Source organism: Sordaria macrospora, chromosome 2, assembly GCF_033870435.1.
Source record: "Sordaria macrospora chromosome 2, complete sequence".
NCBI classification, from domain to species: Eukaryota; Fungi; Ascomycota; class Sordariomycetes; order Sordariales; family Sordariaceae; genus Sordaria; species Sordaria macrospora.
Window position 1 is genome coordinate 1,163,016 of NC_089372.1, and position 13,899 is coordinate 1,176,914.

General features: G+C 50.0%; 3 protein-coding genes and 1 non-coding gene across 4 annotated transcripts; 2 read left to right on the forward strand and 2 right to left on the reverse strand.

Annotated features, from left to right (window-relative positions):
* Nucleotides 1-909: 909 nt before the first annotated feature.
* On the reverse strand, nt 910-3,005 carry SMAC4_04379 (uncharacterized protein). Its single transcript, XM_003343673.2, has 2 exons — nt 2,219-3,005; nt 910-1,994 (listed from the first exon to the last, which is right to left on the reverse strand). Exons 1-2 carry the CDS (start codon nt 2,472-2,474, stop codon nt 1,258-1,260), a joined length of 993 nt encoding a protein of 330 aa, XP_003343721.1. The 5' UTR covers nt 2,475-3,005; the 3' UTR covers nt 910-1,257.
* Nucleotides 3,006-4,844: 1,839 nt separating this feature from the next.
* Nucleotides 4,845-4,916, forward strand: SMAC4_13208. Its single transcript has one exon. It is a non-coding gene; the product is annotated as a tRNA-Arg (tRNA).
* Nucleotides 4,917-6,256: 1,340 nt separating this feature from the next.
* On the forward strand, nt 6,257-9,193 carry SMAC4_04380 (uncharacterized protein). Its single transcript, XM_003343674.2, has 5 exons — nt 6,257-6,880; nt 7,061-8,044; nt 8,098-8,409; nt 8,467-8,525; nt 8,584-9,193. Exons 1-5 carry the CDS (start codon nt 6,620-6,622, stop codon nt 8,606-8,608), a joined length of 1,641 nt encoding a protein of 546 aa, XP_003343722.1. The 5' UTR covers nt 6,257-6,619; the 3' UTR covers nt 8,609-9,193.
* Nucleotides 9,194-11,287: 2,094 nt separating this feature from the next.
* Nucleotides 11,288-11,839, reverse strand: SMAC4_04381 (uncharacterized protein; the record flags this gene model as incomplete). The annotated part of the gene is made up of 1 exon (XM_003343675.1): nt 11,288-11,839. The coding sequence occupies one exon, from the start codon at nt 11,837-11,839 to the stop codon at nt 11,288-11,290; it is 552 nt and encodes a 183-aa protein (XP_003343723.1).
* Nucleotides 11,840-13,899: the final 2,060 nt, after the last annotated feature.

A 13,899-nucleotide genomic window follows, 5' to 3' on the forward strand; every position in this document is an offset into this window, starting at 1 on the left:
ATATTTGAGAGTAGTGTCTGTTGAAAACTCTTCAGAGTTTGGAGTCGGGTCTGGACCACGGGCACAGTAAAGGAGACCCGACGGTCTGTCTCTCGGGTCAGGACGTGATTTAGAAAGGAAGAGAGGATGAAAGGCTAAGGAAATTGTCTAGAAGCGTTGACAATGGAGCTACCGGGTCATGGATGCTAGTCAAACGACGGGTCATTGGGGAGACGAGCTAAGCTCTTGTGAAGGACTTCTCTACGCGAGATGTTAAGAGTGTCGAATTGCGCGATACGTGCGGTTTCAATGCTGAGAAAACGGGGCCGCGATGCCAACACTGGCACACTTTGTGCGCAATCAGGTCGAGTTCGCCCAAAAACGAGGTTATTGGAAGGATCCAGCCAAGGAGTCGCGATAGAATTTCGAGGTCTTCTGCCCAGAGTTTTCGGTTTGTATGGACCCGTTAGCGCCTGCTAGAGAATGTTGGTGTTTTGCACTACGTTAGTGTGTAGCTCTTAGTAAAACCAACCGGTCCCCAACAGTGAAGCCTTCACTGTGAAGGCGCGTTCAAGAGGAAACGAACTCCTTCCCCGCACGACTCCTCCCACTTTGTCGTGATTTCCATTTTAATCCCACAACGTCACCTCTCCATATTTCCATTTCTCCCTTTCTTGCGCTTTGTGCTCGCAATCGTTCGTTCGTGACTTCCGTCGCAAATGGTCATCGGATATCCGTCGGGCCCGACGACTAGGCAGCCGAAGCGCGATCGCACCCCTTCCCAGTCTCATGATTTTCCCGCCACTGCCCGTTCCTGTTGCCGCATGCACTCTTTAGACGTGCGTTGAATGCAATGAACGCTTCGAATCGTGGCAGTGCCCCGAATCGACGGATTTACACACGACTCCCTGCATGGACGCATCCTCGATTCGCAAGTTTGGCGGTCTTCCCAGCCACAACGTCGCAAAGCGAGCTCAACGAACTGCTCCTCACCACCACAAGAAACGAGTGTCTTCACAGGCGCCTATCACCCCATCCAGCATCAACCTGCGCAAGGACCAAGTGGGCAGATGGGTAGGAAGATTATCATGTATCTCTATTATCTAATTATCGACATGTACGCCGTATGGTTGGTATCCTGAAGAAAAAAACAAGAAGCAGTTGCTGCGGTTGTTCGCTGGCCGTCGTTCGATATTCCCTCCTTCACTTCCTCCAAGCTTTCATTAACCACAGAACTCCATTCCTTAACGACAACCGTCCTTCGAAGACGGTGGGGCATCAAAGGCTCATCCCCCTCACTCCACCACTCTGGGCTTCCGAGTCATCCCCCGTGGTCGTGCCATAGTCCTCCTTCCCGCTCACATCAACCTTCTTCATCTCATCCCTCAACAACACCGCCGGATCAAACACCAAAAAGATGCCCGCCGAAACGACCATCAACGCCGCATCCAATCCGATGAAGTATCCCTCGTGGGTAATCAGATACCCACTCCACCCCTGCGCCAGCTCAACCGTGCGGTACACGCTCCTGATATAAATCATGACGAACGACACGAACAGCGCCAGCACAGTGAGCTTCATGTTCCTCGTCAGTCCTCCCTGTCCACCAATCCGCCCCTTGGCCAGCTTATACACCCTCCTCAAAAAATCCAGCACCAGTACAGCGAACACGGTCATGGTGAACAGCTGGAACACGATGCCCGCCACCATGGTGTGCGTGCCTGGCTTGGTGTCACCTCCTTCCTTGTCGGACTCGCCCGCAGCCATGCCACCGCCGACGGCCTGGATGACGAGCGAGATGACGTCGCACGTGCAGAAGACAATGGCGTACCATTTGGCCGAGAGGATACTGGTCTGGCGACCCAAAAGGCGGATGAGCATGCCGAGCAGGACGTAGAGGGCAGCGGCGAAGAAGGTCGGGGCGATGATGAGGGTGGTGATTTGCATGAGGAAGGCGTCGTTGTTGTAGGGGCACTTGGCGGACCATGTGCGGCCTGCCCAACCTATTGCTTCGGCTGTTTGAGAGAAGAAGTGTTAGTTTGGGGTCTTTGTCCGAGTCTAAGTAAGTGTTGTTGACAGATGGGGACCTGAGGGTTGTGGATGATATGCAGGTACCGGTGGGACATGATCCACCACGACGGGAAGGCACTGACAGCAGCCCAATTTTACATGACATGTGTAAGTGCAGTGATGAATGACGACAGAAATAACCATAAAGAAAAGAGAGGATAATACGCACTAATAGCTCCAACCATCATCAACCCCGAAGTCCACCGCCGAAACCTAATCAGCTGGATGAGGTGACCGATGATACAGATGCCAAAGAGAACGTCAAAGGCAATGCCGGCTCCCAGCGTTGGTCGGTACCCGTAACTGGGATCAACACCATCGATCAGGTCCGGATAACATCCCTTGCGGAGGTCCATCCATGCCGCCCATAGGTCCGGAGTGATGCCATCCGGAATGTCGACCCCGGATACGTTATCGGAGCTCATCCTTCTGTTGTTGTTGTTGTTTTTGTTTTTGTTGTTGTTGTTGTTGTTGTTGTGTCCGGGATCTCCCTTATCGGAGGACGGTACGACGGGGGAGTACGGAGTCACGGATAGATGTGGGTTGATGCTATGCAGGTAGGTGTGGGTATTAAAGACCTGCTTTTTGGTGTCCTCTTTTTGAGGTGGAAAAGATAAGATGGTAAAAAAGAGCAAAAAGTGAATGTCAACAAGACACAATGGCGATTTTGCAAGAAAAACTGGTGGAATTCGGTGTGCTTGCCGTCGAAGAAAGAAACCCGAAAAATTGTGGGTAAGGCCGATCCCGAGATATCCGGGAATCCCTGGGTGAGACTGAATAAACTTTGCTTCTGATGACAAAACAAGAAACAAGACCCCGAGTAAAGCGCGGCCGACGGCATTCCTATAAACTTTTTTCACAATCCCACGAAACTCGAAAACCTTCTCATGAGATATCACATACGCGTACACTTCGAGGCTCAGACTGATGCTCGCTTTTTCTCACACCATCCATCTCCATCTCGGACTCAACACTGGAAAGTTCTCTTTGCGCTGACAAGTGACAAGAGGGTGAGATCCCTGGTCAGGTCGGTACTACGGCTTTTTCAATTTCGCGCCCTGTACATAAGGTACCTACTGTGATAGTGTATCCATTCAGAAACTTTGACTTCTGTAAGTGTAAAAGTGTAAGTGACGCATACCATGGCTTGCAATCAGCCTGCCAGCTTCGCCCAACCAACACACCGAACGGAAACGGAACGAAGGAAAACCAACGGACCCCGGTCCATGAACCTAAACTTGCCGGATGGAGCCGACTTCATCCAATGAGGTTCGAGGGATATGAGACAAGGGTCCGAAGAGACCTGGTAACGTCACGACTTCCCTTCCAACCTTACGACCAACAACAACAATTGAATTCTTTGAAACTCGGTATCTCCCATAGTACATAGTACATAGAACATACTACATACATAGGGCTTTGAGCAGCAAGACTCGGAGGCTTAGTCTAGATGGAAGATTCCGACTAGCCTCGGATTGCACGCACGAAATGAAGATGGGATAGGGTAAGAAACGACCCCAAGCCAAAACAACAACAAAAAACGGAACAACTCCTCGGCGATGCAGGGCGTCCACGTCCACGTCCGCGCCGCGCCCGTCCGCCCGACTTGTCAGCGTCAGCTTCTGGAATGCTGGAGTGCTGGGCTGCTGGGCTTTCAGTGGTACTGGTGGGCAGTGTGAGTGAGTTGATGAGCCGCCCGCCTGTCGCGATACGCAGCAACGTGGCTGGCGGGCGGGCGGTCGATGGAGGAATCAATTCCCCCGATTCGTGAAGTACGTATATACACGTAGTCAACTGAAATCTCGGATATGGAAAGATAATTGTTGTGTTGAGCTGTGCTATCAAGAGACCGAGGTGGGCTTTGCGCAGTGATGGACTGACGGGACCGGACGGATAGTGGATCCGGACGGAGGCTCAGAGGGTTGGTTTCATGGTTTCAGGTACAGGACGGTACGATGCGATCTGATAGTCCGAGCTGCTTGTACGTGTAGTGCATGTTCCTGGCGATGAAGTTTGGCCTCGAGCTTTCATAAATCTACTGGTGTTGCACTCTGCTGTGAAGATATCTCGAGGGAATAAAAAGTATAGGGCTCAAGCAGATTAGTAGTCTCCTATGACCGTGACGACCTCAACCATTAGGCCAGAATCCCCTCATTCAATCAGGTAGAAGCCGGCACGCAAGCAGTAACTCGGGCATTCCATTCTACCGCACCTGTTTTTTGATCCAAAGTCTACTGGATACGTAGACAAATTCGAGAAACAGGCTTCAAAACAAACCTGACTGCGCCGAGTCCATGTCCCGCTGTCAAATCCACCTACCCATAGCTCCCTACCCGTGTAGACTCCCATAGGCACGTCTAGAAAGGGCAGAGCGCAGGTTGTAAGCTGTAAGCCTACCTTAGCCGAATCTGACGGGCGCAAAGCGCCAACGGGGCACGGAAATGGAATCCGACAGAGCCTGACTGATTGGGCGAACTGAGGGCTTTGAAGTTTGGGTACGCGTACGCGTGTTTCGTTTCGTTGGGCTGTTTTATGGTTGTCCATTCATCGTGCGTGAGATGAAGAAGGGTTCATTTTGGTTGTAGAGTGCGATGGTGGCTGTGTACTTGTAGTGTAGGAAGTTTGGGTGTCGAAGGTTGAGGTTGGTTGTGGAGTGAATTGAATCTTGTTTGGTTCGTTGCTGGTTGGCTGGGTGCGTGCGGGAAGTTTGGTTCAGGAGGTTACCGCACTTTTTGTCGGGGGACTCAGTGTGGTAAAGACTATAAGCTCTAGGTTTGTTAAGATTATTCAACAATGGCCGTTTGGCGCAACGGTAGCGCGTTACTTTCCGGTGGTAAAGGCTCTGGGTTCGAGTCCCAGGATGGTCGACTTACTATTTTGCTTTTTTCCTCTTATAACATCGGGCATCTTTTGTTTTTCTCTTTTTTACTCTACTAATAATTTTTGTTCGGATTCCTCTTTATCTTTTTAATTCTCAATCTGCTTGCCGAAGTAGGTTTTCAGACACAACTGTGCTGATCCTAACATTTCACGTCGCAACTCTCTTTATACTTCCTTGTTTATCATTGCATACCAACTTGAACTTGGGTAACCAAAGCCACCAAAACTTGAGAGAGCAACATGATATAAGTCCGTCAACCTTTTACCCAAACCTTTTCATAGACCGCCAGGGGGGATTTTTGACCGATAGATGTTATCCAACTTTACTCCTTCGGTTCACGTGGGAGTGGCACCGGCAGCAGTGCCGCTCTATTGTTGTCATTTGACTTTTTGTGTCCCTTTGTTCGGAACTCACAACCGGTTGCAACGTCAAGTACCTTGTGTCATTCACTAGCTTGATATTCCACAGTTCGATTCCAGATCACCATTTTCATGACACCTTCATCAACACCGGTTACCTACAACCTCAATCAATCGTCCAGTGGGATAGAAGAAATCCAACCAATATCATCAGCAGCACACTTCCCCATCTTTGGTGTCCCGCCTCTACAAGCCGTGGTATGTAGCACATGCCACAGCAGCAGACGATCAGCCATCCCGTGATGAGATCGAAATGCACAAGTATTCAGAAACGTTGGTAGCACAAGGCTGGTGAACCATGTTTTCGGGTCGAGTCCCGGGAGATGGCGCTTCGGCTGTTGATCTTTTGGCTTCGATGTTTCAAACCCTCAACCCTCAAGCTCACGTTTCCATATCAACAATGCCCCCCGAGGAAATAATGCTAACACGGAGCTCCCTGATAGGGCTAGGCCGAGTATCGGCGTCAGTGCGGAAGCTAAAGGCGCCAGGGGAAGAAGTGACGCTTCGCTAACCGCACACCTGGCATCGACCAATGGATAAGAACCGTTGACTGACCGATAAGAGAATTCGGGTGGGTTTGCCCCGCATTTTAGTCGAGGCGGGCCAGTACGACTCCACTAAAACTTTTTCTTCCCCCTCGTGCGCCGGCTGGCTGCGGTGCCCCTCCTTGGCAACAGTGGGCGGTCGGGACCTTTGCATGGAATTCCGTGTCTTCACTTGGTCTGCAGTGGCCAGCATCTCCCAGCATCTTTAAACCTCCAACCCCAGAAGAAGATGGATCCGACGTCTCCAGACGACTCCCCTCTCTCCGCTTGCCACCCTTGATCTCTGAGGATCGTCTGTGGTTGATCGCAAGTTCGCAGTGTTAGACCATCGCATCATCTTATTACTCACGCCCCGTCGCCGGCATCAGCTGGTAGTCTAACAAGAACCCCGAAACGAACTGAAAAGCGACTTCGGCGGCTCATCGATAACGAATTAGTCTTGTATTTTTTTTATTTTTTTTATCTTCAGCCGCGAACCGAGTCCCATCCCATCTCTCGGCGCCCACCCCGATACTTTGTCAACCACGGAAGGACCACACGGGTCAAGGTCCTAATCTCGATATCCACTTTAGAGTCATACCCTCGCGGCCCCGTTTCATCATCCGGCCAGCTTCGACTCCCACCACCACCCACGACCCGACTTCCATCGTATCCCTCCATCCGACCGTCGAGCCGATTATACAGCCTTTTTACGTATTGTTTGTCACATCATTCGATCCAGCAAAATGTGCGGTATTCTCGCCCTTATCCTCGCGGATACCGATGCGTCGGACGCCTCTGCCGACTTGCACGAGAGTTTGTACTATCTCCAACATCGCGGTCAAGATGCCTGTGGTATCGCGACCTGTGGCTCTGGAGGCAGAATCTTCCAGTGCAAGGGCAATGGCATGGCCTCCAAGGTCTTTGACGACGGCAAGCGCACGGTAGACCTTCCCGGCTACATGGGCATTGCTCATCTTCGTTACCCGACTGCCGGAACGAGTTCTGTAAGTCTCCGTTGCCTCTCCTTCAACCCGGCGTTTTGGTCCCAAGGGCCGAGCCACTTCCTATGCACTTCGCCCATTCAGTCTGCAAGTGTGATATCATCAGAGACCCTGCATATCCTCAACATCCATCCTTCGTCCATATGTCTTCTGGGTCAAGATTGGCTAATGAGTCACCCTTAGAGCGCCGAAAGCCAGCCTTTCTACGTCAACTCGCCCTACGGCATCTGCTTCGCGCACAACGGTAACCTCATCAACGCTCCCGCCCTGCGCAGATATCTCGATAAAGAGGCCCATCGTCATGTGAACACCGACTCCGACAGCGAGCTGATGCTCAACGTCTTTGCCAACGCCCTGAACGAGACTGGCAAAGCTCGTGTCAACACCAACGACATCTTCATTGCCCTCAGGAAGACGTACGAGAGGTGCCAAGGTGGCTGGGCCGTCACTGCCATGATTGCTGGCTTCGGAATCCTGGCTTTCCGTGACGAATACGGTATCCGCCCCCTCATCATGGGATCCCGTCCATCTACCACTCTCAAAGGTGGTATCGACTACATGTTCGCTTCCGAGAGCATTGCTCTCCGTCAGCTGGGCTTCGGCAACTTCAAGGATATTCTCCCGGGACAAGCTGTGTTTATCCAGAAGAATGGGCAGCCTCAGTTCCACCAGGTTGTTGAGCAGAAAGCTTATGCTCCGGACATCTTCGAGTATGTTTACTTCGCCCGCCCGGATACCATCATGGATGGAATCTCTGTGCACCGCAGCAGACAGAACATGGGCGAGAAGCTTGCCCACAAGGTCAAGGAGATTCTCGGAGAGGAGGGTGTCAAGGAGATCGATGTGATCATCCCTGTCCCGGAGACCAGTAATACTGCTGCTGCCGTGGTATCGGAGCAGCTTCGGAAGCCCTTCTCCAACGGCTTCGTAAAGAACCGTTACGTCTACCGTACCTTCATCTTGCCCGGCCAGAAGGCCAGGCAAAAGAGCGTCCGGAGAAAGCTCAGCGCCATGGAGTCCGAGTTCAAGGACCGTGTCGTCCTGCTGGTGGATGATTCCATTGTGCGCGGCACTACCAGTAGGGAGATTGTGAGCATGGCTCGTGAGGCCGGTGCCCGCAAGGTCATCTTTGCCAGCTGCGCTCCTCCCATCATCTACCCCCACATTGTATGTCTCCAAGTCCTTTCGCAAAACAGTTACCAGAACTAACGCCTTTCCAGTACGGTATCGATCTCGCTTCGCCGCAGGAGCTTATCGCCCACGAGAAGACTAGAACCGATATCGCCAAGCACATCAATGCCGACGATGTTATCTACCAGGACCTTGACGACCTTAAGGCGGCGTGTACCGAAGCCTCTCCCGATCACCAGAAGATCACCGACTTCGAAGTTGGTGTGTTCTGCGGCAACTACCAGACGGACATTCCTGAGGGTTATTTCGACCACTTGAACGAGAGCCGTGGCACGAAGCGGAAGGCCACTGTCGTGAACGGCACCAGCAAGGTCTTGGTCGCCAATGGCGGCCCGGTCAATGTAAGTCGTCCGCAATGATAGACTACGCAGGTGATGTAGCCGTTAACATTTTTTAAGGTTTCTACCCCTGAGCCCGCTGCGCTCACGGAGAACCCCGAGAACAGGCAGGATATCAGGTATGCTTCTGTTGTTATTGACTACGATGATGCTGTCTGCTAACATAAGCGATCACAGCATCCACAACATTGCCAACGCCTAGTAGACGATTGGCAATTTACGGAACGCATGTCCACCCCTGATTGGTACGGAACACTCGTAGCTAAGCGACCACTGTTCGATACATGTGCAGCGTAAACGTTGATTCTTCACGCTCGAGAATTTGTGGCACATGGCGCCTTATATGAGAGTATGAGTACAAGCGTCTTTGGACGATGATGATTTTTATATGGCATGATAGACGTTGGGCAGGATGTTTTGTTTACTCATGCTCGCACACAAACAAAAATTGCAGATAGATGGATAATTACGGAGGAGGGTCGTTCGGAGTTCTTTTGCTTGTACTTAGGAGGCATCATGCCGGATGGCACGATAAGCCTGCCCACCCAAAAACATGTTGTTTCGTTTTTATTCGTCAGTTGAGAGTTTCCTGTCGAAATAACAGTCGCCTTGGGAGGAGTCCTGCAACATCACAACATGTTGGAGTAGCGAGATAGATACAATAGAGGTAGTATAGACAAGTTTTGTGGCAATAGCGATTACTAGCCTCATGGTGTTACGGTGACCCGACATTCTAATGACCATGCCTTCTGCTTCGCGGTCTGCGCTGGCATGAAGTACACGACGGGATTCACTATTTTCTACAAGTTTGAGGTATTCACTTTCGTATCACGCATCTACCTATCGTATGATATTGCAAAATACCGTTTCGGGAGCTGACTCACTGGTATTCCCCGTTCGGGTCTCTCAAAAAGTCCAAACCTTCAATGCACCTAGGAAATGTCCATGCCATTATCATGGTTTGAAACCTACAGGTCCTGCCGGTTTCCCGAAACTATGTCCCGTAGACCTAATTACACGGTACACAAACATACCTTACCTGCCAATACGCCGGATCAGTCTAGAGGTAAGTATGTAGGTATCCCGTTGAGCCTGGAGCATACTTACCTACCTCACGATCTTTACTAAACGCCGTTATACGTACAGGTACCTTATATTTCACTCTTGAAACGAACATTACAGATGTATGGTAAAGGATGATATGAAGTGATGCATACTTACTAAGTGAAAGTCTTGTACTCAAAGATCTTTGAGATATTGGTTTTGGGACGGAGTATCAGTTGACAAGAAATCTCCTTGTGCAACTTTCCAGTGCGGGTTTTGCCCTCTTTTCTTCTCCTTTTGTGGGAGACTTTCCGCTCTCTGCGTACTTCTTGGTACACGTTACGTTGAGGAAGTGTGAAAAGGGGGAAAGTACGCAGTACCAAAGTAGGTGGTGATGGGGCCAGTCAGTTTGGTTGTTTTAATTTCCATTGTCGTGCATGCATGGAATGGTTTGATGTCGATGATGTCCATTCTTTCGATGATTGCGATGAATGTTTCCCTCTCGAGACTAAGATACCGCCAGCTTTTCTTTTCTTCTTTCTCTGTCTGCTGCTTGATCGCTCTCTTTGCGTGACGGGACTGATTTAATGTTGGTTTGCAATGATATATGTAGCCGGAAAGCAAAAAGAAACAGCTTCATTCCGCCAAGGACGTCATATACATGCATAGGTAGGTACCGAGAAGGGGACTTTTGCTTCTTGCCCACTTGGGAGAGAAATTGTTTCTTTGCTACACTCATATTTGCTGTACCTGATGTCCATCAGGCCTACCCTCTTGTGTTTATGTGTTTGCCTTTGTCCGAGTTGTTATGTAGCTCATTACTTCAGAATAGCGGCCTATTGATAGGCATGTCTCAAGGGAGGAGAATGGTAAGGTAATCAAACGATACCTGACTTTGTATTAAATAGTGACTAAGAAAAAAGGAAATATAAAGCAGGGCAACGGACTGCTACCTAGCTATAAAGAGGAAGAGCTCGCACACTCCGAATCCCGCTTTGCTTTGCTCCAACGCCGCCCCTCTCATCTTTTTTGTTGGTACTTATTCAGCTGCCTTTGCCCCGTGTTCGTTTTCTGCTAAGAGCTGGCTTTGCCTCGTTTCGCATTTCGCAAGCTTGTCATACGCTAACCCCAGCGTTCCTACCATATGATCACCCACACCCACAACATCTGCACAACGCCTACCAAGCATTTTGTAAAGTTTGGTCATCCACTCGAGATGATGCGAAATATTCTCAATGTTGGCCGCCTATCAAACCGTCAGTCCTCAAGATACTAGTGTGTTATCAATATCAGGTTTGTGCAACTATACCTTAACACCATCGTGCTGCGACATTACTAGGCGATTGAGCAGTATCTTGAGTTCATCCTCATAATCGCCAAAGATGACAATCCTCCTTACTGCTTCACCCATGCAAGTAAAATCATCAATCCAGGACTGGCCCTTCCTTTCAAGCATTGCAATAGTTTGTGGTGCGTCGTAGATGCTTGGGTCGCTGCGGCGGATATGGGATAGCCATTTTAAGCATGCATACAGGACACGAGGGGGCAGGCGTGCTTTGACCATTTCTCGATAGTGTCGAACTTCCTCGCGTAACTCCGTACCAATGTGATATTTTGTGTAATCTGCTTCCATCTGCTCTAAGTCAATTGCATCTGGTGGAATAGAATATTCGCCGTTGTTGTTGCAGTATCTCCAAACCCCTTTATACATTCCTTCGTATATGACACCGTCTTCTAGTAACAGGTTCATACACCCAGTCGTTAGTACCACGTTTGCGTTCCCTTTGTCGACCCAAAAGGGATTCTTGGTCCGATTTGTGGGATCAGTAAGAAAGTCTCAAAAGGATAAGTGAAGGATCTTGACCGGCGCGGTCGGTTTATCGAGCCCTGGGACGTCTAGGACGGAATGAAGGAAGTTGGGCATGTTCCTGATGTTTTTCCTCGGAATCTGCAGTAAACGAGAAAGCGAATTAATTGAGAGGGGATAGTCTAAGAGGACCAGCGAGCCAACAAGCTTGCGGAAGTTGTCCAATGTCTTCTCTTTCTCTTCTGCGTCGCATTTCACAAGTCCAAAGCCGGAATGCTTCAAAAGAAGGCGGTTAAGGACAAAAAGGTAGGTTCGGTGAAGCTGAGAAGCATAGTCCACCTTCTGAACCTCCATGACCCTTTGGAGCTGCTCCTCTGGGTCACTGTAGGCATAATCTGCAATAAACAGACAAACTTTCTTTGCAAAGATGAAGAGCGGGACGGCAAGCTTGACCAGGAGCTCAATCCTGTCTTGGCCGGGCCAGTCCGAGGGTAACTGGTCATCTGGTGACTGTAGCCTATTGTAGTCACCCCTGATCCTCCCTAGTTCGGAATCAAAGTAAACTTTCAAGTCATGTGTCATGATGTCTGCTTCCACATGATGCAATTCCAGCTCCTCGTATATCCCTTTGATTTTATCGAATTCCAGTAAGATGGGAAACTCCGGCCTACTCGTAACGAAGAACTTCAGTCGAACAGATGATAGTAGCTTTAGCCGGGGAAGGAAACGGATGATGGTTGTTGCATCCGATTCCGGGTCGCACTCATCGAGAGCGTCAATGATGATTATAAAGGTCGTGAGTTTTGAACGGCCAATCGAGATGCCCTGCAAAGGCTGGAGTATAAGTTTCTCGAACTGTACTTCCATCGATTTCTCGCCAATATCACACTCTCTCTCGAGGACCGACTTCAAGGACTGGGCCAAAGAGGGCAATTTGTGGGAAGATTCTGGGCGTTTGCTGCCCAGACCGCTAGCCCTTTGCCCTGCAGGCACCCTCTTTGACAGCGGTCCTGGCACTTCCCAGAATCCCCTCGTTTGCAGACCTTCTTCCTCCTTGTATCGCCAGCTCTATATAGCTGGCGATCCCTTCCAGCCTCAGTTAGCTGGATCCCTCAATCGACATCATTCCCATCATTCGTCATCCATCTCATACAATTGCATGGCAAGCTGAGAAGCAATAGTAGGGAAGAACATGCTTGCCATTCCGCGGTCGCCATCACCTCTCTTGAAAAAGAAGCTAGCGCCAAACAATTCTTTCTTCTGCAGTTTGCAAGCGAATGTTTGGGATAATGTTGACTTGCCAGTACCCGCCATGCCTTGGAGCCAAAAGATAGAGTCGCCCTCGGGACCCATACCCACCGCATCATGTCCTGCAAAAGGGCGGCTCTTGTCTCTGGATGACATTCCGGGTCAGAGTTCTGTCAAAGTGGTCGAATGCAGCATTTCTGACGATGCGCAGCTTTGAAAGTACCAAGTCCTGATGAATATCAAGAAGAAGAGATCTGGATATTGTTAACTTCGCCTTGCTAGTTTGCCCCATTGAATAACGTAACATACTTTTGGCCTCGCAACACCCCGAGAGTCTCATACGAGCTTTGAGCAATCTCATGGAGCAGCGCAACTTTACCCCTGCTCTCAAGGTTGCAGTACCTTTCGCATAGGTTGGCGGGATGATCCAGCTCCCTACCCCTATCCAAGACATTCTTGACATGGCCTTCCATACCTTCAAGCTTGAACACGGCTTTGAGATGCCTAGCTAAATCCCGTAGATGACACACGGCAAAGCTGAGAAGCATCAACAAGTTATAGTATGCCTCGGTGATGCAGTCCTTCAGCCCGCAGAGGGCATGCTCTGGAGGGCGAAGAGTTGGCTCGGGATCCATATACAAAGTCCGATACGATTCAAATTGTAGGACAAGTGAGGTTGTGGCTGCGATGCCGCCAAGTAGCTGGCTCTTGAGCTCTCTGTTTGAAACCAACGCCTTGGTCGGTCAATACAGACGTCCGATGCAGAAGGGACAAGGGGAAAAAAAACTTACAAGCACAAAACGGACGGCAGCCCAAGGAAAAGCAGCATGAACGGGATCAAAGCTGGCAGCAACATCTCCCACTGCTAGAAACTTGTTGATAACGGACACAGTCTGGTCAACGGATTCTCTGACAAAGCCTTGTGCTGCATGCTACTTTTCGACTTCCCGCTCCAGATCTTGCTTGATCATTGTTGCTATGGTACTAACGGTGTCATTGGGCGAAAGAACATCTGCGGTTCTTAGCTCCCTTACGACTGCGACCAGTTTTGGATCTTCGTTGGAGTTCAGGATCTTGGAGATGGCATCTTCCACATTGGGCAGTCAGATACATCGGGGGGAGAGTCGTCTGATGCTGATGGTGTTGACTTCGAGGTATCGTTATTGCTCCGAGGCAAATTAACTATTTCCGTTCGTGTCTCCTCAAGAGAAAGGGACTCGGACTGTGAAGAAGAAGTCCCAACAGAAGATTTCGACCGATTGCTTTCACTTCGCCTGAACACTTTGGAAACCAGAGACCTTGGCCGTTCAGGCAGGCGGAAGGAGCGCTTCTTGTCGCCTGAATCCAACCTGCTTTAACTGCACATCGTTGCTGATAGAGATTCGTGACCTGGA